A 24,887-nucleotide genomic window follows, 5' to 3' on the forward strand; every position below is an offset into this window, starting at 1 on the left:
TAAGAAAAACATTCATAACACATGTTCTTACTTCAATGCCTTTGTAAGCAGTCACCATCTGACCTAAAATGGCACTAAATGACAGGGTTTTATCTCATGTTTTCAAGATGTTGTTGTTGGTCACAGCCAAACGGCCGCAGTAATCTCCACTGGTAAACGTCATATGTTCAGTTTTGTGAGCCCCGGGGCCGGGTCAAATTTGAGCCCAGGGGAATAATTTGAACAAATTTAGTAGAGGACTATTAGATATCACTACATACCAAATTTAGTAGCCCTAGGCTCTATAATTAAGAACAAGAAGATTTTTAAAGTTTGCACACAATAGGCCTTATTTAAGCATATGTTCATTTTTGTGACCCCTGGGGCAAGGTCAAATTTGTTCCCAGGGGCATAATTTGAACAAACTAAGTAGAGAACTATTATATGTCACTACCTACCGAATTTGGTAGAAATAGGCCTAATTGTTATGGACAAGAGAATTTTTTTAGTTTGCACAAAATGGGCCCAATATAAGCATATGTTCAATTTTGTGACCCCTGGGGAACGGTCAAATTTGATTCCAGGGGCTTAATTTGAACAAACTTGGTAGAGGACTATAAGATGTCATTACATACCAAATTTGGTAGCCCTATGCCATAAGATTATGGACAAGAAGATTTTTAAAGTTTGCACAAAATAGGCCTTATACAAGCAAATTTTCGATTTTTTGACCCCCCAGGGCAGGGTCAAATTTGACCACAGGTGCATAATTTGAACAAACTTGGTAGAGGACTATTAGATGTCACTATATACCAAATTTGGTAGCCCTAGGCCCAATGGTTATGGACAAGAAGATTTTTAAAGTTTTCACAAAATAGGCCTTATATAAGCAAATTTTCAATGTTTTGACCCCCCGAGGCAGGGTCAAATTTGACCCCAGGGGCATAATTTGAAACAAACTTGGAAGAGGACTATAAGATGTCACTACATACCAAATTTGGTAGCCCTTGGCCCGATGGTTATGGACAGTTAATTTTTAAAGTTTTCACAAAATAGGCCTTATATAAGCAAATGTTCAATTTTTTTACCCCCCCCCCCCGGGGCAGGGTCAAATTTGACCCCAGGGGCATAATTTGAACAAACTTGGTAGAGGACTATCAGAAGTCACTACATAGCAAATTTGGTAGCCCTAGGCCCAATGGTTATGGACAAGAAGATTTTTAAAGTTTGCACAAAATAGGCCTTATATAAGCAAATTTTCAATTTTTTAACCCCCCGGGGCAGGGTCGAATTTGACCCCAGGGGCATAATTTGAACAAACTTTGTAGAGGACTATAAGAAGTCACTACATAGCAAATTTGGTAGCCCTAGGCCCAATGGTTATGGACAAGAAGATTTTTAAAGTTTGCACAAAATAGGCCTTATATAAGCAAATTTTCAATTTTTTAACCCCCTGGGCAGGGTCAAATTTGACCCCAGGGGCATAATTTGAACAAACTTGGTAGAGGACTATAAGATGTCACTACTTACTAAATTTGGTAGCCCTACGCCCAATGGTTATGGACAAGAAGATTTTTAAAGTTTGCACAAAATAAGCCTTATATAAGCAAATTTTCAATTTTTTGACCCCCCGGGGCAGGGTCAAATTTGACCCCAGGGGCATAATTTGAACAAACTTGGTAGAGGACTGTAAGATGTCACTACATAGCAAATTTGGTAGCCCTAGGCACAATGGTTATGGACAAGAAGATTTTTAAAGTTTGCACAAAATAAGCCTTATATAAGCAAATTTTCAATTTTTTTACCCCCCGGGGCAGGGTCAAATTTGACCCCAGGGGCATAATTTGAACAAACTTGTTAGAGGACTATAAGATGTCACTACATACTAAATTTGGTAGCCCTAGGCCCAATGGTTATGGACAAGAAGATTTTTAAAGTTTGCACAAAATAGGCCTTATATAAGCAAATTTTCAATTTTTTGACCCCCTGGGGCAGGGTCAAATTTGACCCCAGGGGCACAATTTGAACAAACTTGATAGAGGACTATAAGATGTCACTACATAGCAAATTTGGTAGCCCTAGGCACGATGGTTATGGACAAGAAGATTTTTAAAGTTTGCACAAAATAAGCCTTATATAAGCAAATTTTCAATTTTTTTACCCCCCGGGGCAGGGTAAAATTTGACCCCAGGGGCATCATTTGAACAAACTTGTTTGAGGACTATAAGATGTCACTACATACTAAATTTGGTAGCCCTAGGCCCAATGGTTATGAACGAGAAGATTTTTAAAGTTTGCACAAAATAGGCCTTATATAAGCAAATTTTCAATTTTTTGACCCCCTGGGGCAGGGTCGAATTTGACCCCAGGGGCATAATTTGAACAAACTTGGTAGAGGACTATAAGATGTCACTACATAGCAAATTTGGTAGCCCTAGGCACGATGGTTATGGACAAGAAGATTTTTAAAGTTTGCACAAAATAAGCCTTATATAAGCAAATTTTCAATTTTTTTACCCCCCGGGGCAGTGTAAAATTTGACCCCAGGGGCATAATTTGAACAAACTTGTTAGAGGACTATAAGATGTCACTACATACTAAATTTGGTAGCCCTAGGCCCAATGGTTATGGACAAGAAGATTTTTAAAGTTTTCACAAAATAGGCCTTATATAAGCAAATTTTCAATTTTTTGACCCCCTGGGGCAGGATCAAATTTGACCCCAGGGGCAAAATTTGAACAAATTTGAAAGAGGTTCACCACATGAACATTCCTGAGAAATTTCATCAGAAATGGACCAGTAGTTTAGGAGAAGAAGATGCTTAAAGAAAAAGTTAACACACGCACACACGGACGCACGCACACACGACGGACACAGGACCATGACATAAGCCCCGCTTAGGGGGGGGGGGGCATTTTGGCGGGGGGGGGGGGGAGGTGGGGGCACGGGGGATGGTTTGGGTGGAGTCAATTGTGGTATGACAGGTAAGAGTAGTTTTGTCAAAGTATCAATCAAATCTAATCATAAATAAAGAAGTTATGGCAATTTTAGCAAAATTTATTAATTTGACCTTGAGAGTCAAGGTCATTCAAAGGTCAAGGTAAAATTCAACTTGCCAGGTACAGTAACCTCATGATAGCATAAAAGTATTTGAAGTTTGAAAGCAATAGCCTTGATACTTAAGAAATAAAGTGGATCGAAACACAAAATTTAACCATATATTAAAAGTTACTAAGTCAAAAAAGGGCCATAATTCCATAAAAATGACATCCAGAGTTATGCAACTTGTCCTTTTACTGTACCCTTATGATAGTTTGCGAGTGTTCTAAGTATGAAAGCAATATCTATGATAATTTAGGGGTAAAGTGGACCAAAACACAAAACTTAACCAAATTTTCAATTTTCTAAGTATAAAGGGCCCATAATTCCGTCCAAATGCCAGTCAGAGTTACATTACTTTGCCTGCACAGTCCCCTTATGATAGTTAATAAGTGTTGCAAATATGAAAGCAATAGCTTTGATACTGTAGGAATAAAGTGGACCTAAACACAAAACTTAACCAAATTTTCAATTTTCTAAGTATAAAAAGGGCACATAATTCTGTCAAAATGCCAGTCAGAGTTACATTACTTTGCCTGCACAGTCCCCTTATGATAGTTAGTAAGTGTTGCAAGTATGAAAGCAATAGCTTTGATACTTAAGGAATAAAATGGACCTAAACACAAAACTTAACCAAATTTTTCAATTTTCTAAGTATAAAAAGGGCACATAATTCTGTCAAAATGCACGCCAGAGTTATCTAACTTTGCCTGCCCAGTCCCCTCATGATAGTTAGTAAGTGTACCAAGTTTGAATGCAATAGCATTGATACTTCCTGAAAAAAGTGGACCTAAATGCAAAACTTAATCGGACGCCGACGCCAAGGTGATGACAATAGCTCATAATTTTTTTTCAAAAAATAGATGAGCTAAAAATCATTTGAAATATGCCTTAAAAAAGATTTATTAAAGTTAACACCACGTGCAAATCCGACGACACACGACGCCGGGCAAAGACTGACCAAATAAGCTAACCCAGAGCACTTCATGATCATTTAAGCTATACATTAAATTGTGCACATGGTGTGTTTTTCTCTACTTGTTATAGTTCATTTTACTTCCAAAATGATGGAATGGTTAAAGTGAATGTTAACTTGCTTAAATCGTGTTTTTCTCTTGGTTCACTTTATTGGTTGTTAAGTCAGTGAACTTGGGATGGGAACAAATATTCGAATCCGAAATTCCGATTCGAATGTTCAAAATGATTTGTAGAAAAGCAACTATATTCTGCATAAAAAAGATGTTGATACAACTTTGAAATCGCATTCAAGTTTTGTATAGAAGAATATAATGTATTAGTTAATAATTTGATAACAACTGTCAAAAATGAACGAACAAATATCTGTGTTTTCGGCGAGTCAAGTGTCAGTTTGCGTACCGCCGAGATGCAGATTGTCCCTATCAATGACAACAATCGATGGCATTTACAAAGATACAGCATTTAACTTAAACGTTTTAATCCCTTGGTTGATTGTTATGACAACACCCGCAAGCCAAGTGTCAAATCGGTAAATGGAACACACTTATCTGCAGTCACTAATTTTTGTCAAGGCATCAACTACATCTCGCTCCCACTCACTATAACCTTTTCATTATAATAGGTCTCTTAAATAAGCATGTTGTCGACTGGCAGGGTCTTTGCAGTTTGTCATCCTTTAAATCCTGACCGATCTGAACGATAACATTATCATTTTATGTGTAACATTTTTCTGTGGTACGGAGGTAATTTCGATTTTAAAATTCGCGTTATTGAAACAGATTTTATCCAACAACAAGGGCTGTTTGTAAAACATGCATGCCCACTATATGGGCTGTCAGATGGCAGCCATTGTGTGAATACATTTTTTGACACTGTAACCTTGACCTTTGACCTAGTTACCTGAAAATAAATAGGGGTTATCTGCCTGTCATGATCTATGTACCTATGAAGTTTCATGGTTTTAGGCCAAATTATTCTTGAGTTATCATCAGGAAACCATTTGACTGTTTTAAGTCACTGTGACCTTGACCTTTGACCTAGTGACCTGAAAATTAATAGGGGTCATCTGCCAGTCATGATCAATGTACCTATGAAGTTTCATGATCCTAGGCATAAGCATTCTTGAGTTATAATCCGGAAACCATTTTACTATTTCGAGTCACTATACCTTGACCTTTGACCTAGTGACCTGAAAATCAATAGGGGTCATCAGCCAGTCATGATCAATGTACCTATGAAGTTTCATGATCCTAGGCATAAGCATTCTTGAGTTATCATCTGGAAACCATTTTACTGTTTCGAGTCACTGTGACCTTGACCTTTGACCTAGTGACCTGAAAATCAATAGGGGTCATCTGCCAGTAATGATCAATGTTCCGATGAAGTTTCATGATCCTAGGCCTAAGCATTCTTGAGTTATCATCCGGAAACCATTTTACTGTTTCGAGTCACTGTGACCTTGACCTTTGACATAGTGACCTGAAAATCTATGGGGGTCATCTGCCAGTCATGATCAATGTTCCTATGAAGTTCCATGTTCCTAGGCATAAGCATTTTTGAGTTATCATCCGGAACCCATTTAACTGTTAACAGTCCCTGTAACCTTGACCTTTGACCTAGTGACCTGAAAATCAATAGGGGTCATCTGCCAGTCATGATCAATGTACCTATGAAGTTTGCATAAGCATTCTTGAGTAATCATCCGAAAACCATTTTACTGTTTCAAGTCACTGTGACCTTGACCTTCGACCTAGTGACCAGAAAATCAATAGGGGTCATCTGCCAGTCATGATCAATGTACCTATGAAGTTTCATGATCCTAGGCGTAAGCATTCTTGAGTTATCATCCGGAAAGCATTTTACTATTTCGAGTCACTGTGACCTTGACCTTTGACCTAGTGACCTGCAAATCAATAGGGGTCATCTGCCAGTCATGATCAATGTATCTATGAAGATTCATGATCCTAGGCCTAAGCGTTCTTGAGTTATCATCCTGAAACCATTTTACTGTTTCGAGTCACTGTGACCTTGACCTTTGACCTAGTGACCTGAAAATCAATAGGGGTCATCTGCCAGTCATGATCAATGTACCTATGAAGTTTCATGATCCTAGGCGTAAGCATTCTTGAGTTATCATCTGGAAACCATTTTACTATTTCGAGTCACTGTGGCCTTGACCTTTGACCTGAAAATCAATAGGGGTCATCTGCCAGTCATTATCAATGTACCTATGAAGTTTCATGATCCTAGGCCTAAGCGTTCTTGAGTTATCATCCAGAAACCATCTGGTGGACGGACTGACCAACCGACCGACGGACCCACATGTGCAAAATAATATACCCCCTCTTCTTCGAAGGGGGGCATAAATATAAACAAAATTATTGATTTGGAAGAATGGTTGCCATATACTCATCAATGAATTACAAAATGCACAGAAATCCACTCGCTTGTGAATTTTGTGAATACCAAGATTATTACTATTTTTCGGATATTGTAAAGTTCGGTTATTGGATCATTCAAATATTGGAATAACGGCAATATAGGTAATATTGATTCAAAATTAGCGTAATGGATACATAATATTTAAATATGCAGTGCAAAACGTTTATACTATAGTAAATGCCTCATTGATATGTAATTTACTTTTATTGAGCAATAACTATGCCAATGCTTTATGCGGCGATGACATGACTGCAGGTGTTTGCATAAAATTTGCGTGTTTATTTTTCAAAACAAACGGTTTAAACGAAGTCCTTTTGCAGTTTTATGTAAATTCTAAATCAAAACTTGACTGGTTAGTTTATAAATGTATATAAATGCCTTAATAACAAAGTGTCCGACTTTAATGTCAAATTTCACGTTTAAATGTCCCGTTTTGTCCTGAAAAAAAACCTGACATGCTTGTATTTTGTATTTAAAAACTAATTTTATCGAAAATTAAAATGATTATCAAAATCCTAATGGAAACAAAATTTTATTTTTGGAATAATGGTGGTTTTATCCTTCTAAATGCATTTCAAAATGCATAGCAATTCATTGTCTTTTGAATTGTGTGACGACAAGATTATAACTATTTATCGAACTTCTAAAGTTCGGTCATTGGATCATTGCAATAGTGGAATACAATTGAATAAAGAACAACTATTTTTGAATGTGATTACAGGATTCGTTTCCATCTATACTTCTTTTAACACATTAAACAGTAGCATCATTGTATTTTATATGATATATTATATATATATGTGTGTGTGTGTGTTTGCATGCGTGAGTGCGTGCGTGCACGCGTGAGTTTGTGTGTGGCTAATGTGAAAACAGAAAACGCGCCTTTAAATCATAAGCGGTACAAAAGCGGTCAAACTCACTTATAACTTCAGCTGCTAAATGTTTTTTCAGATCTTCAAATTTTTCCAAGTCTTTTGGAAACATCGATATTGTCTTTGGTAATCCAGACCACTCTAAAGAAAACTTTATCTCGACTGTAAAGTTGTAGTTATATGCTAATATAGTATTCTTCGTGTCAATATCTTGCATATTTGTATGTGGTTCTTCATATTCATCTTTTTCATTCAAATGTTTATTTCTAACATGTTTCTCCAAACAGCTGAGAAAATCGACAAGAGTAATAAAATCTTCATTGAGGTTGCTCATACAGTCGCATTTATTATTCTTGCATTTTCCTCCATTAGCACTTGCTGTGAATACCTGTATAATATACTGTATGAAGTTGCTTCCTTCTTCACGGCTCGCAACTGCTTCGGCATATTGTCCAGTTGCATTCAGTTGAATCATCTTTAAAGATTTGATAGCATCCAGTTTCTTCGCATAACAACAGTCCAATATAACTATCAGCTTTTCGAAGGATGTGCTGTTTTTTTTCCAAATTTCTAATTTCTTGCTAAGTTTATCAATTGTATAACACTCATTTCCTCTAACCTCAAGACCTCTCTCTTCGCTGTGGTGTCCCGAATAAACAAAAAGCAGTGTCTTAATATCCTTTTGGCGCAGCTTTTCAAACGATTCATTCAATTGCTCTTCAAAGGATTGACTCTCTTGTTTTCCCAGAATATCTATCACATTTTCTGAACTGAAAACAGACCGGGTAAGTAGCAAGAAATATTCAAATGTTTTTGTATTCTAACAAACGATTTTGAAGACTACCAATGTCAACAATCACTGATATATTTTTGTTAATTATCATATTTTACCAAGGTCTTACACCAATGAATATAAATATGGGATGGTAAGTGGCACTGGTGGGATTAAAAAGAGGATTTCGGAGGAAGTAACTAGGATGCTATATAACCTACCGACAGACCGAATTATCAAAATGGTAATCTTCTATGTGGGTGTAAAAATTATTTCAATATATAACACTTACTTCAAACACATTGCCGGCAGAAACTTCGATGTTATTACTTCTCGAAATTTGATGATATCTTTTTCAAAAATTTCACCATTCTTTTCATCATACCCAGCTACTAAAACAGCACCCCATTTGGAATCTAGAAATAAAAACAAGTTCTAAAAGGATCAGCACAGCACTTAGTTGCTCCCCAGAATTAAATGCAACATCAGATGTTTAAATATTATAGGAAGTGCATTATTTTAAACGTTGAATGATTATAAAATATAATAACATAAAATGGACAAAATCAGCCCAGCCAATTAAATCATCACATTTCCAATATGATATAAATACCGGTTAGATTTTCTATGCATCTATTTTTTTAAAGCAATTTATTGTTTATGGGGACAACAACTGAAGGGTTCTTTAAGTAATACTATTTTAAATTGGACATTTGGTTGAGGAAAAAATACTGTTTAGGATTGTGTTTTCAAGTTTGCTAAACATATATACATATTTATACAATTTTCATAAAAAATTAAATAAAGTATGTTTATCCTGTATATATGAACATGTTTCTGTTGTAGCGTAAAATTCCCAGGTGAAATGGCTCCAGAACATTCTTGCTCAATATTTCATACACGGGGATATTCTCACCCCGTTATACTACAGACATTGTCTTTAGAAAAATAAAAACACGTTTTGGTGCACAAGTTTCCTAACGAAACAAAAGCAACCGTTATGCATGCAGAACAATGGGAGACTTGACCTGCAGTATTTAAAAGCTTTTTCTAAATCTATAAAACGGAAACTTTCTCATCTTTACAGGAATATTTTTAATGGAGCTAAATCATTTGCAAATTATGTTCAGAAATTGAACTAAACGGAACTAACTAAATTTTATTGTGATTATAGTGTCTTCTACTTTGTCAAGGTTTTACTTCAAATCGAAAAAGAGGCTTAGGGTTTTCACACATGACACAGATTCAGACCTGACGTAGATGTCATTAGGATAAATTTTATACAAGAGGGCCCAGATGGCCCTAGTTCGCTCACCTGAGAGGAGTCGGTTCATTCAATCTTTACCTAATGTCAAACTTGACCTAGATATTGTCCAGACAAACATCCTGGTCAAGTTTCATCATTATTTCATCTGCGAGTCATGATCAATGTAATTATGAAGTTTCATGATCCTAGGCGTAAGCATTCTTGAGTTATCATCCGGAAACCATTTTTCTAAGTTGAGTCACCGTGACCTTGACAGCCATTGTGCGAATACGTTTTTTGGCACTGTGACCCGGACCTTTGACCTAGTGACCTGATAATCAATAGGGTTCATCTGCGAGTCATGATCAATATACCTATGAAGTTACATGAACCTAGGCATAAGCGTTCTTGAGTTATCATCCAGAAACCATTTTACTATTTCAGGTCACCCTGACCTTGACCTTTGACCTAGTGACCTGAAAATCAATAGGGGTCATCTGCGAGTCATGATCATTGTACCTATGAAGTTTCATGATCCTAGGCATAAGCATTCTTGAGTTATCATCCAGAAACCATTTTACTATTTCAGGTCACCGTGACCTTGACCTTAGACCTAGTGACCTGAAAATCAATAGGGGTCATCTTCAAGTCATGATCAATGTACAAATGAAGTTTCATGATCCCAGGCATAAGCTTTCTTGAGTTAACATCTGGAAACCATTTTACTATTTCGGGTCACCGTGACCTGGACCTTTGACATAGTGACCTGAAAATCAATAGGGGTCATCTTCGAGTCATGATCAATGTACCTATGAAGATTCATGATCCCAGGCATAAGCGTTCTTGAGTTAACATCTGGAAACCATTTTACTATTTTGGGTCACCGTGACCTGGACCTTTGACATTGTGACCTGAAAATCAATAGGGGTCATGTGCGAGTCATGATCAATGTACCTATGAAGTTTCATGATCCTAAGCCTAAGCGTTGTTGAGTTATCATCTGGAAACCATTGTACTATTTCAGGCCATTATGACCTTGACCTTTGACCTAGTGACCTGAAAATCAATAGGGGTTATCTGCGAGTCATTATCAATGTATCTATGAAGTTTCATGATCCTAGGCATAAGCATTCTTGAGTTATCATCCAGAAACCATTTTACTGCTTTGGGTCATTGTGACCTTGACCTCTGACCTAGTGACCTGAAAATCAATAGGGGTCATCTGCTAGTCATGATCAATGTATCTATAAAGTTTCATGATCCTAGGCATAAGAGTTCTTTAGTTATCATCCGGAAACCATTTTACTATTTTGGGTCATGGTGACCTTGACCTTTGACCTAGTGACCTGAAAATCAATAGGGGTCATCTGCGAGTCATGATCAATGTACCTATGAAGTTTCATGATCCTTGGCATAAGCGCTCTTGAGTTAACATCCAGAAACCATCTGGTGGACGGACGGACCGACATGAGCAAAACAATATATACCGCCTCTTCTTAGAAAGGGGAGGGTGGGCATAATGAGAAAACTGCCCCTCTCCCAGCAGCCATGATATTCAACTGACCGGAACCATTTTTGAACTCAACTCTCGTATCAAGGAACCAAATGTTCTGAGCAAATTTCATGAAAATTGGGCCAAAAATGTGACTTCTACTGTGTTCACATGTTTTCACTATATACATATAGAGAAAAATGCCCCGCCCACTGGCGGCCATGTTTTTTCACCGATCCCGACCATTTTCAAACTCGTCCGAGATATCAATAAAACCAATGTTTTGACCAACTTTCATAATGATTGGGCATAAATTGTGACTTCTAGAGTGTTTACAAGGTTTCTCAATAGCCAAATAGGGAAAACTGCCACTATATACATATAGAGAAAAATGCCCCGCCCACTGGCGGCCATGTTTTTTCACCGATCTCAACCATTTTCGAACTTGCCCTAGACATCAATTGAACCAATGTTTTGACCAATTTTCATGATGATTGGGCAAAAATTGTGACTTCTAGAGTGTTTACAAGGTATCACTATAGCCAAATAAGGAAACCTGCCCCGCCCACTAGTGGCCATGTTTTTCAACAGATCGGAACCACTTTTGAACTCAACCAAGATATCATTAAGACAACCATTTTACAAAGTTCACCTGAGCACAAAAGCTCACCTGAGCAATCAGGTGAGCTAAAAATGCCACACATTTTTCTGATGATTAAGCAATCGATATGGCCTCAAATGTTTAAATCTAATTACGGGAGAAAAGGCAGACACATTGTGATCACAAAATATCCCTATGATCACGTTCAGCTATGGTGAGGTAAAATGTAAGAATATATAAAAACAAGCAAATTCATTGAATTGATATCCCCCACCCTGATTTTTTGGGGGGTATTGTGGGGGAAGGGGCCTTTGGCCCTTACGTGGGGGAAATTTTAAGCGCGATTTTCCACTTTGGGGAAAAAATTGTGCGCGTTTTTTCCTTAATGGGGGAAAATGTTAAGAGTCTTACATAAACAGTTAAATGGGCTAAACAAAGACTGTTATTTTCTTGATAGATCAATGTTTCTGGTTAATTTACATTTCATAAGACAATTTTACCAACACATATGTGCGATTTAATGTCTCTTGAAATTAGAAATTTTTGCCTGTAGCCTTTTGAATTCGACACACGACAATCAAAGTGACGCACGACAAGATTCGCGATATTATTTAATGACAACAAGCATCATATTGTGCGTTGTGCGTTGCTTTGACTGTCGCGTGTCGGCTTCAAAGATCAACAGGCGTACTCAGTATGGCATTAACCGGATTATGTAGAATACGCCATCCATGAACGCATGGCCATGTTTTTCAACCAACCGGCATCATTTTCGAACTCATCCAAGATATTATTGGGATGAATCTTCTAACCATAGCATGTCGCATGTAGCACGACGGACGACGGACAAAAGGCGATCACAAAAGCTCACCATGAGCACGTTGTGCTCAGGTGAGCTAAAAATGTGACCTCTAGAGTGTTGTGCCCTCTAGTGTGTTAACAAGATTTTTATACAGCCATATAAGGAAAAATGCCCCGCCCCCTGGCGGCCATGTTCTTCAACCAAAGGGCACCATTTTTTAACTCATCCAAGATATTATTGGGATGAATCTTCTGACCAAGTTTCATGAAGATTGGACAATAAATGTTGCCTCTAGAGTGTTAACAAGATTTTAATATAGCCATATAAGGAAAATGCACCGCCCCTTGGCACCCATGTTTTTCAAGCAAAGGTTACCATTTTTAAACTCATTCAAGATTTCATTTGGAAAAATCTTCTGACCAAGTTTCATGAAGAACAGAAAATAAATGTGGCCTCAAGAGTGTTAACAAGATTTTAGTATAGCCATAAATATAGCCATATAAGGAAAAATGCCCCGCTCCTTGGCAGCCATGTTTTACAAGCAAAGGTTATCATTTTCAAACTCATCAAAAATATCAATGGGACAAATCATCTGAGCAAGTTTCATGAAGATCGGAAAGTTAATATGGCCTCTACAGTGTTTTCAAGGTTTTACTGTAGCCATATAAGGAAAAATGCTACACCCCCTGGCGGCCATGTTTTCAACCAACCACCATCATTTTCGAACTCATCCAAGATAGCATTGGGATGAATGTGGTAACCAAGTTTCATTAACATCAAACGATAAATGTGCCCTCTAGAGTGTTAACAAGGTTTTACTACAGCCATATATAGCCATATAAGGAAAAACGCCCTGCCCCTTGATCCATGTTTTTCAAGCCAAGGTTACCATTTTGAACTCATCCAAGATATCATTGGGACAAATCATCTGAGCAAGTTTCATTTAGATGGGAAAATAAATGTGACATATAGAATGTTAACAAGATTTTACGATATCCATATAAGGAAAAATGCCCCGCCCCTGGCGGCCATGTTTGTCAACCAACCAGCATCATTTTCGAACTCGTTCAAGATATTACTGGGATGAATCTTCTAACCATGTTTCATAAAAATCAAGCAAACTAGAGTGTTGACAAGGTTTTACTATAGCCGAATAAGGAAAAATGCCCTGCCCCCTGGCAGCCATGTTTTTCAAGCAAATGGCATCATTTTCGAACTCTTCCAAGATATTATTGGGATGAATCTTCTGACCAATAAATGTGGCCTCTAGAGTGTTAAAAAGATTTGACTATAGCCATATATAGCCATTTTAGGAAAAATGCCCCGCCCCATGGCAGCCATGTTTTTCAAGCAAAGGTTACCATTTTTTAAATCATCGAAGATATCATTGAGACAAATCTTCTGAGCAAATTTCATGAAGATTGGAAAATAAATGTGGCCTCTAGAGTGTTAACAAGGTTTTACTATACCCATATTAGGATAAATGCCCCGCCCCTGGCAGCCATGTTTTTCAACCAACTGGCATCATTTTCGAACTCGTCCAAGATATTATTGGGATGAATCTTCTGACCAAGTTTCATGAAGATCGGACAATTAATGTGGCCTCTAGAGAGTTAACAAGATTTAACCAAAGCCAAATATAGCCATATAAGAAAAAATGCCCCGCTCCCTGGCGGCCATGTTTTTCAACCAACCAGCATCATTTTCGAACTCGTCCAAGATATTATTGGGATGAATCTTCTGACCAAGTTTCATGAAGATCGGACAATAAATGTGGCCTCTAGAGAGTTAACAAGATTTTACTATAGCCATATATAGCCATATAAGGAAAAATGCCCCGCCCCTTGGCAGCCATGTTTTTTAAGCCAACGTTACCATTTTCGAACTCATCCAAGATATCATTAAAACCAATCTTCTGACTAAATTTCATTAAGATTGGACAATAAAAGTGGCCTCTAGAGTGTTAACAAGGTTTTACTAAAGCCATATAAGGAAAAATGCCCCGCCCCCTGGCGGCCATGTTTTTCAACCAACTGGCATCATTTTCGAACTCTTCCAAGATATTATTGGGATAAATCTTCTGACCAAGTTTCATGAAGATTGGACAATAAATGTGGCCTCTAGAGAGTAAACAAGATTTTACTATAGCCATATATAGCCATATAAGGAAAAATGCCCCGCCCCTTAACAGCCATGTTTTTGAAGCAATCGTTAACATTTTCTAACTCATCCAAGATAACATTGAGACCAATCTTCTGACCAATTTTCATGAAGATTGGACAATAAATGTGGCCTCTAGAGAGTTAACAAGGCAAATGTTGACGCCGCACAATGCACGACGCACGTCGCACGATGGACAAAAAGCGATCACAAAAGCTCACCATGAGCACGTTGTGCTCAGGTGAGCTAAAAAAACAGCCTAGATTGCTGGGGGATGACGCTGATATTTGGCGTCAGTTATATAAGGTAAAAAACCCTGCTACCAAATAAATTTTGTTTATGGATGGGTGTTGAACTAAAACAAAAGGTATAAGTGAAGGGTTGTGAACCTTTTATCAATTAAACTCATTTGTACCTGTGATGGGTTTGCAGACAATAAAATGCAGATAGTATATTTTTCATGAATCAATTAACATTGATAGTATCATGACAAAAGAGCGTTTAATATGTATTTATGTGAATTAAAAAGTCTTGCCTTTTCCACGAAAACATTCAATCTTAATATACACTAAAGTTGCAGAGTAAACACAAAATCCGCCATGACATAAGTGGAAATAACATGAATAAGTTTTTTAGGTTAATTATCAATCATTGAGTACAACCTTACATGAAGCATTTGTGTAACCTTGACGATTGATGTGAATCGTATGACCTTACATTAAGTATATTGTGTGACGTTGACCTTAACCCTAGACATGAACCGTGACCTTAACCCTAGGCATGAATCTTACATATGACTTACAGCAAGGAAGAAGATGGAAAAGAATTATTACAGAATCCACTGATGAATAGTAAAATAATGGCTAAATTTAAAAAATCTACAAATGTGTGACCTTTGATGTGTGACCTTGACTATAGTAAAAAACACATAGGTCTTGCACTGCCTGATAATTGAGAACAATTACATCAGGACATTTTGAGAATCCATTTTAGTATGGTAGAATCCTTACCAAATAAGGCATATTTAAAACGTGTGATTTTGACATTTGTGTGTGACTTTGACCATGACCCTAGCAACTTGGATCTTATATTTGACACTCAGCTAGATAACGGAGAGCAATTGTGGACAGTTATTACAAAATTTTTTGATGCATAGTAAAGGAATGACTAAATAATCAATAGTTCATCAAATTTGTGACCTTTGACCTCAATGTGTGACCTTGACTTAAGCCACTATATTATAGGTGTTGAATGTGAAGCACCCCCAGATGATTGAGAACAACTATGGCACGTTTCATGGCTCTGGCTCATATGTTAATGGAGATAAAGCTCTAATCTTATATTAAATAGCATTTTTTTAAAGAAACAAAAAGCCATAACTCCGTTATAAACAGATCGTGTACAATGCTATTTGGCGGACATCATCCTCTTATCAATATATATACTCATACCAAATTTCAATGAAATCCGCCAAAGCACTTCCAAGATATGGCTCTGGACGGACAGAAAGACGGACGGACGAACGGACTGACAACGCCAAAACAATATCCCTCCACCTATGGCAGGGGATAATAATATAACATGAGCACATCACTTTCAGGTGAGCTAATATAGATTTTATTTTACACCAACACAATCTTTTGAGAAGGGAAAATTGAGTATGTATGCAAGGGCAAGGATTTTTCTGTTAATTTTCTATATTTACTTAAAACGTAATGACAATATTTTATTTAGTGAAGGTTTAATGAGATTTAAAATTCGGGAAAAATGGAGAAAAAAACCCGTCAACAAGAGCGGTGTTTGTGATACAAAATTTTCCCTACTGCACTGTGAAACCGAACATCAACTATTACCCAATTGAAAACATCATAAGAAAGTTACGGTCCACTGATATTTGACTAAGTAATGGGCCATGGGCATAAATAATTAAAATTTTAATTGTCATGGCCTTTTTTCTCTCAATGCTTTCAGATATTGACCTGATTATTGGTGTGTACGCCTACTTACATGACTTACACAAAAACTTTGCCAAGTTCAGGGTAAGTCGAAAACCCAAAACTTTCTGTGATTTTGTTGAAATCGGTAACACGGAAGCAAATTCAAATATTGTCTATTCTTCCAAAATCAGATCAATACTTTAAAGTGTTTAGGAAAAGAGTCCGGGAAATCGTTATTTTAGTGCACAATTCCAGTGCTCATAATTTGTCAAATATCAATGGACTTGAACAAAACTCAGCATTGATCTGAAAGTCATGTAGACAAACACACAAACCAAACATGATGTAAGTATCTGAAAGAGTTTCCGAAAGAAATCCTTCTTCAAAAATCAATTTATCGGAACAGAAATCAAATTGATCTGTAAGGCATGAAGGTAGACTCAGACACCAAAACAAACGTCAGTATCTGACAGCGTTTCGGAGAAGTATATTTTTTTTTAAATGCCAAGGCTCGTAACTTCGTAAAAAGTCAACCGGAAAGAAATTTTAACTTCATCTGTAAGTCAAGTAGGTACATCCTACCCCACAAACACACACGCAAAACATGTCAGAACTGCAAGGTCCGTAACTTTGCCTAAAATCAATGGACGGGGACGAAACTCGAACTTGGTATTCAGGTACATATCTGAAAGAGTTTATGGAAAAAAACTCCCGAAATAGACGGACAGTGCGACTACTAAAATACCACCTACAGGAGGCACACTAAAAAACCAGCACATACTGAAGTAGGGTTCGATTGTACTTCGACATGATTGACACTGGACTGGATTGATATACGAGTTCCTCATACATGAACAACACGTACGGATTCTTCTAGTACATTCAGGTTTACATCCTGAATCAGGGCCAAATCCAACTGAAAATGAAATGTCATTTCCAATATAAAGGATTTAGCTTAATAAGCCTTATATAATCAAACGACTACAGAGGTACTTATACAAATTAATTTATAAGAATAATAATCTCTTTGAGCTTGGTAAGTCTTACCTTACTATTATGCCGTCTTTAAAATGCTTATGACTTAAATATTAACTTAGAATCGGAAAAATAGCAAATAGCACAATACATAACTTATGTCTGTCAACTTGTATTTTAGGGATCGATAAAACATGCATGTTTTTATAATTTGAAACAGCTATATAATAAAAACTTGTCGCTAACCCGAGTTTCTACAAATTTGGGCAATAGAGCACAATCACTTGATCAAATTTGATTGAGAAAAATGTATAAAACAATCAAGAGGGTTAAAACTTCTATAATATTTCTTAACTAAAATTTTGAAAACAAAGACGATTTTGTTTTTGAGCATTGTCACATGATTTGAAAGAAGGCCACCTGAAAAACATCTAATGCAAACTAACATACACGTTTACTTAGATCTTAATTTTCAAATATGATATGAGTAAAGAACTAAAACGCAAATAGTATTTAAGCTATTTGTGTATTTTTTTAAGCAAAGCCCAAAAATTCCAAAACACCTGATACATGACTCAATAAACAAGTGTATGAAATATTATGGAGGACATCTTCTGATGAGAGAAGAACCATATTCACTTAATCTAATAGATAAATTTCCATAGATGATTTTGCTCCATCTAGATTGACAAGACATTTAAAACAAAAGGGCCAGCTATGATGGCCCTAAAGCGATCACTCGGGGTAAAAGCACATCAATTATTAATGAATTGACCTGGTTACCAAGAATTTGGAGCCCATTCGACCTTTATTCAAACAAGACACTGATAGTATGAAGGTAACAATTCTAACCTAGTTCCTCAATCTTGGGTACTAAATGTGGCTTTTAAAGTAAAACAAATAGTTTCTTTTTCTCAAATTTGAATTGATGACCTAGTTTTATCAAGACTGATTCATACATAATGCTTCTAGTGTGGATACAAGGTTTTACCTAGTGACCTAGTGTTTTAACACACACGGCATAGATTTTAAGTTGGCGTAGACATTGTCACGCTTAACATTATGCCCAAGTTTTATAAATATTGAGTCCTAATGTAGCTTCTTGAAAAGAATGAAGGGTTTCCTTAGATGAGGTCTGGTGACCCAGTTTAAGGACAAATGAAACACAGATTCGAACATGGCCTTAATATTGTGAAGATGAATAAGCTGATAAACTTTCCTCAAAAATGAGTAGTACGTGTGCCTTTACTATTGGTAAAAAATGTTTTTAAGATTTGAAGTGAAGATCTAGCTTTTCGACGCACGAGCTAAAAAAATCGAAGGAATACATTAATACAGTCAAATCCAGTATAATTCAGACACTTAAAAAACAACTATGCTTTTCTAAATTTTCCATTTATAACTCTAATTTCACATACCTTCCATTGCATTGTTAACCAAACAGATTTCACAATTGTCCCCCGGTATGGCCTCCCATATCAAAGCCGAGTTCTTTATGCACTTGCGCTAAAAATAAAAAGTACATAATAATACTATTTGTGGGCCAACTTTGCTGAATGCTAAACGAACAATCAGTTCAGAGCGTTTATCTTCTTTATGTTATGCCGTTTTAAATAACACATTAAAGATATGTTAATGCTTAAATAAATATTACATAAAATTAATTATATTTCTATAATACTAATTATTGTTTAAATTTTAACGTAGCACAATGTGTTCACCGACGTTGTCTGAACTTTCTTTTGCGTCAATCTTACACTCAAGCTTATGACAAGATTAGTAAGACGGTCTAAATAAGTTTGAATGGTAACTTAATTTTAAACGAACATGACCCAGAATTGAATTCTGCCTAGAAAATGTCAAGATAATCATTTCACCATGTTGCATCAACATTGAGACATAAATATGGCACCTTGTTTACAATGGTTTTCTAAGATTTTAACTTGTGAACTGGTTTTTAACATGGTGACGTTTTCGTATGAAAGTGATCCATATTCCAACTCCACCTATATTTCGTCCAGATAAATATTCTCACAAGGTTTCATACAGTGTAAGTAAAGAGATAAAAGTTAACACGCACAACGCACGGGCACTGACGCCGGACATAGGTTGATCACAATAACTCACATTCAGCATATTGTGCTTCACCTGTCTTTGACACTACCAAACAAAGGCCTAAAGGAACTTATCAGAGACTCAAAGAAACAGTTCTGAAAATTATATGGATTATATGGTCTATTATTATTTTGCATACACATTCTAGCTACGTAATCTGACATTTTAACCCTTTATTACTTCTTCCACCCGAGTTGCTTTATGATGCTCCGGAATTTGCAATAGAGTACACAGATTTCAGAAATCTTGTTACATAACAGTGATTCAGCTGCAGATACTTTTTTTATAATATTGATTTCAATATAAATGTACATTTTGGTTTAATAATATTATTTCATTGATTCTCAAACACAAATCAGATCGAATTATTATTCTCTATTATTGTTTTTTATTTGAATTACGATGCTTTGAATTATATATGTTTTAATATGATTAATTCTGGGCTTGGTAAAGTTGTGAATCCCTAAACCGATATGAACCCAAAATGCTTTTTATTGAAGGTTTCACATCGGTGACCACATGATTTTATGTTTAATTTAATGTTTTGTATTGTATAGGCGATATGTCTTAGATCAAAGACTACAATAATGTTTCTGGACTTAACTATTTCTATATATTTTTGTTATGATAAGTAAGTTGCATGATAAGCGGATAACAAAACAAGAGCTGTCAGAAGACAGCGCGCTCGGCTATTCGAGTGCTTGACAGTATAACGTAAGCCATCATGGGGAAATTGTTCATATTCAATAAGGTCAAGGTGAAATAGTCTTATTCTAAGTGGAAGAGGACCATATTTGCAACATATTGATCGCTTATGTTTTAAAGAAGTTGTACTTTATAGACGATTCTGAGTGCAGGTATATTTTCCACAATCTATTGAACATTTGTAAAGACATAACAAAAACTAATAAGATTTTATTTCAAGTTTGATAGCAATAGCTTGGGTGGGATGGTTGGACCGTCCTTCAAAAATAAATATTTGTGGGTTTATTTGACCATGTTTCAAAAAAAATCTTTTTGGGTGGGGGGTTGGAGTGGGGTGGAGAGGGGGATATAATGTGGGGTTTGGTCATTTATTAGATTATATTTCAAAAAAAGGGAAAAAAGGAAAACAAAAATTGGGGGGGGGGGGATGGTTTGGGTGGAGTCCATTGTGGTATGTAAGGTAAGTGTTGTTTTGTCAAAGTATGAATCAAATCTGATCATAAATGAAGAAGTTGTGGCAATTTAAGCAAAATTTATTTGGACCTTGAGAGTCAAGGTCATTCAAAGGCCAAGGTCAAATTCAACTTGCAAAGTACAGTTCTCTCATGATAGTAAAAAAGTATTTGAAGTTTGAAAGCAATAGCATTGATAATTTAGAAGAAAAGTGGATCTAAACACAAAATTTAATTAAAAATTCAAGTTTTGAAGACAAATAAGGGCCATAATTCTGTTAAAATGCCAAACAGAGTTATGCAACTTGCCCTGTACAGTCCCCTTACGATACTTAGCGAGTTTTCCAAGTCTGAAAGCAATAGTGATGATTCTTTAGGAGTAAAATGGATCAAAACACAAAACTTAACCAAATGTTCAATTATCTAAGTATAAAAGGGGCCATAATTATGTCAAAATGCCAGTCAGAGTTACATGACTTTGCCTGCACAGTCCCCTTATGATAGTTAGTATGTTTTGCAAGTGTGAATGCAATAGCTTTGACACTTTAGGAATAAAGTGGACCTAAACACAAAACTTAACTAAATTTTCAATTTTCTAAGTATAAAAGGGGCCATAATTCTGTCAAAATGCCAGTCAGAGTTACATAACTTTGCCTGCACAGTCTCCTTATAATAGTTAGTAAGTGTTGCAAGTATGAAAGCAATAGCTTTGATACTTTTGAATATGATAGTTAGTAAGTGTTGCAAGTATGAAAGCAATAACTTTGATACTTTTGGAATAAAGTGGCCTAAACACAAAACTTAACCAAATTTTCAATATTCTAAGTATAAAAGAGGCCATAATTCTGTCAAAATGCCAGTTAGAGTTACATAACTTTGCCTGCACAGTCCCCTTATGATAGTAAGTGTTGCAAGTATGAAAGCAATAGCTTTGATACTTTAGGAATAAAGTATACCTAAACACAACAAAACTTAACCAAATTTTCAATTTTCTAAGTATAAAAAGGGCACATAATTCTGTCAAAATGCCAGCCAGTGTTATCTTACTTTGCCTGCCAGTCCCCTCATGATAGTTAGGAAGTACATAATTCTGTCAAAATGCCAGCCAGAGTTATCTAACTTTGCCTGCCAGTCCCCTCATGATAGTTAGTAAGTGTACCAAGTTTGAATGCAATACCTTTGATACTTTATGAGAAAAGTGAACCTAAACACAATACTTAAATTGACGCCGACGCTCAGTTCATGACAATAGCTCAGAATTGTTTTTCAAAAAATAGATGAGCTAACAAGGGCTGTTTGTAAAACATGCATGCCCCCCATATAGGCTGTCAGTTGTAGAGGCAGCCATTGTATGAATATGTTTTTTGTCACTGTGACCTTGACCTTTGACCTAGTGACCTGAAAATCAATAGGGGTCATCTGCCAATCATGATCAATATACCTATGAAGTTTCATGATCCTAGGTGTACGCATTTTTGAGTTATCATCCGGAAACCATTTTACAATTTTGAGTCACTGAGACCTTGACCTTTGACCTAGTGACCTGAAAATCAATAGGGGTCATCTGCCAGTCATTATCAATGGACCTATGAAGTTTCATGATACTAGGCGTAAGCATTCTTGAGTAATCATCCTGAAACCATTTTACTGTTTTCATTCACTTTGACCTTGACCTTTGACCTAGTGACCTGAAAATCAATAGGGGTCATCTGCCAGTCATGATCAATGAACCTATGAAGTTTCATGATCCTAGGCGTAAGCATTCTTGAGTCATCATCCGGAAACCATTTTACTGTTTCGAGTCACTGTGACCTTGACCTTTGACCTAGTGACCTGAAAATCAATAGGGGTCATTTGCCAGTCATGATCAATTTACCTATGAAGTTTCATGATCCTAAGCGTAAGCATTCTTGAGTTATCATCCGGAAACCATTTACTATTTGAGTCACTGTGACCTTGACCATTGACCTAGTGACCTGAAAATCAATAGGGGTCATCTGCCAGCCATGATCAATGTACCTATGAAGTTTCGTGATCCTAGACCTAAGCGTTCTTGAGTTATCATCCGGAAACCATCTGGTGGATGGACATACTGACAGACCGACGGACGGGCCGACGTGCAAAACAATATACCCCCTCTTCTTCAAAGGGGGGCATTAAAATGTTCTGACCTAGTTTAACAGGGATAATGCAATAAATGTAGCCCCTAGAAGACCAGCGAATGACATGCATTATAAATGTGATATAAAAATATTACAATGCTGAGCTATATTGAACAAAAGACAATAAATAGTAAAACAGCACATCATACCTTTAGTTTTTCTGCTATTTGTGTTGATGTTAGCCCGGAAGATTTGTAGGTATCAATGCTCTTAATACATTCGATCGCTATATCAACAGCTTTTTCTAAAACATCATGGACATTCCAAACTGTTTCCTACAAGAACAAGCAAATTTGTTGTATTTATATCCCCCGCCGAATAAGTGTAGCTTTGTTGGTTTTATGCATTGCAATGCTCCTCATTGATATCTTTACCCCCATGGAGTTGCATGTTGAAATCTTGTATTGTATTTGAGATGGGAGTCCTATAAATGTACATAATTTTGTAACAAATGGCAATAACTCTTATTTTAGAAAGTGTGAAGTTATGGTTATACACCAATAAAGTTTCACGTTGAAATCGTGTATTGCATAATTATGTTATATAGCCCTTAAAAGTTACATGATACTAACACAGCAAAGGCCAATAACTCTTATTTTAGAAAATGCAGGAGTATGTTTCTGGTGCATGGCACTTGTCCTTATTTATACCTATGAGCCCATTAAGAAGTTTGTTGAAATTTTTCATAGTTTCTGAGATATTACCCTGAAAAGTTTAAGACAGACAGACATCATTGAAAAGCAACAAAGGGAAGTAACTCGAACAAAGTGTAGGGTTATGGTTCTTTGGTAAGGTATTTCTCCTCATATATAGCTTTACATCCATGAAAATTTATGTCTAAATCTGTATTTTGAGACAAAGTCCTAAACAGTTTGCGACATACGAAATGACGGACAACCCGTAAAATTTATCCCTTCACCTTCGGCAGGGTACAAAAAGAGAAACTGTATTAAACGATACAATTAAATTACATTGTTTATATCAATAAATACCGCAAATACTTACTTACATTGCCATTTAGGACAAAAGATGTAACTATTAAAAGTAATTATTAGATCCGAATGGACTTGACATTGACGGAAATCAAAGGACGTATACATGCAACAAAAAATATGCTTTGTGTACAAAGTTTGAAATAACTATCATAAAATTTGGTACATCTAACAAAAGGAGCCCACAACAAATCCAGAGGCAAAATGTTAAAATCCTGAAAAAAATACTGAAACGTTTGTTTGTTTCCATTTAGGCAGTGAACTTTTTCAAATTTTGCATAGTCTACCTTGTTTACAGGATTTTAATGCATTTAACAATATTTTTCCCACTACGAACAATTACAGATGGTTGACATTAAAACAATGTTGGAACACGATGTAGTTTTTTTTTATAAAATACGCATGGCTAAAGGTATGGGTTCGTTGATTTGTGGTGAAGAACGTGATGGTCTATTGTAAAAAAATTTGGCACAGAACATAAAAGTGATTAAAATATGATTAAAGCTATAACCAAGCAAACAATGTTAAATTTGCCAACTTGGTTAATTCGAGGGCCATTGTTCAGAGGTGCTGGAGAATATTTATGTGTTTGCAAACAAAGTTTGATCATATATTGATTACCGGTATACCTTTTTTGTAATAGAGCGGAAAACACTAATTAGCCACATTTTTAGCGGCAAGCGTTTAAAGCGATGTGGTGATCGATCTTTGTCGAGATTACATGCTCACAAATCTTACTTAGTTCTATTATACTACGATTTAAACTTTTTCCCAGAAACTACAATAATTTGGCACATTTGAGAATATTCAAAGGCTATAATTCAGCAGTGTTTAAGGAAATCAGACTATTAATTGCTATTTGCCGAGATTTTAAGCTAAGCAAAATTGACAAAGTTAAATGCTGATTAAAATACAAATGTTTGAGTAAAAGGGCGGACATGGTTAATTTTACCTTTTTTTATTCCATGGCCATATGTCAGAAGTGCTTTAGGTTGGTAAAGAAATTTGTTATATTGTTTTGCCTGCATATATTGTCAAAAAGTTTCATAATGATATTATTTAAAGTATTTGGGTATGAATGCATGCAATGTATTACATGTATTTGT

General features: G+C 36.2%; 1 protein-coding gene across 1 annotated transcript in view; it reads right to left on the reverse strand.

Annotated features, from left to right (window-relative positions):
- The window catches only part of LOC127832151 (uncharacterized), a 63,869-nt gene that overhangs the window by 16,355 nt on the left and 22,627 nt on the right, over positions 1 to 24,887 (reverse strand). The window contains exons 12-16 of the mRNA XM_052357457.1: positions 22,939 to 23,064; positions 18,774 to 18,861; positions 17,162 to 17,296; positions 8,435 to 8,558; positions 7,419 to 8,140 (exon numbers count right to left, since the gene is read on the reverse strand). Coding sequence (XP_052213417.1) covers positions 7,419 to 8,140; positions 8,435 to 8,558; positions 17,162 to 17,296; positions 18,774 to 18,861; positions 22,939 to 23,064 — 1,195 coding nt within the window. The remainder of the gene's footprint in view (positions 1 to 7,418; positions 8,141 to 8,434; positions 8,559 to 17,161; positions 17,297 to 18,773; positions 18,862 to 22,938; positions 23,065 to 24,887) is intronic.

This window comes from Dreissena polymorpha, chromosome 5 (assembly GCF_020536995.1).
Source record: "Dreissena polymorpha isolate Duluth1 chromosome 5, UMN_Dpol_1.0, whole genome shotgun sequence".
NCBI classification, from domain to species: domain Eukaryota; kingdom Metazoa; phylum Mollusca; class Bivalvia; order Myida; family Dreissenidae; genus Dreissena; species Dreissena polymorpha.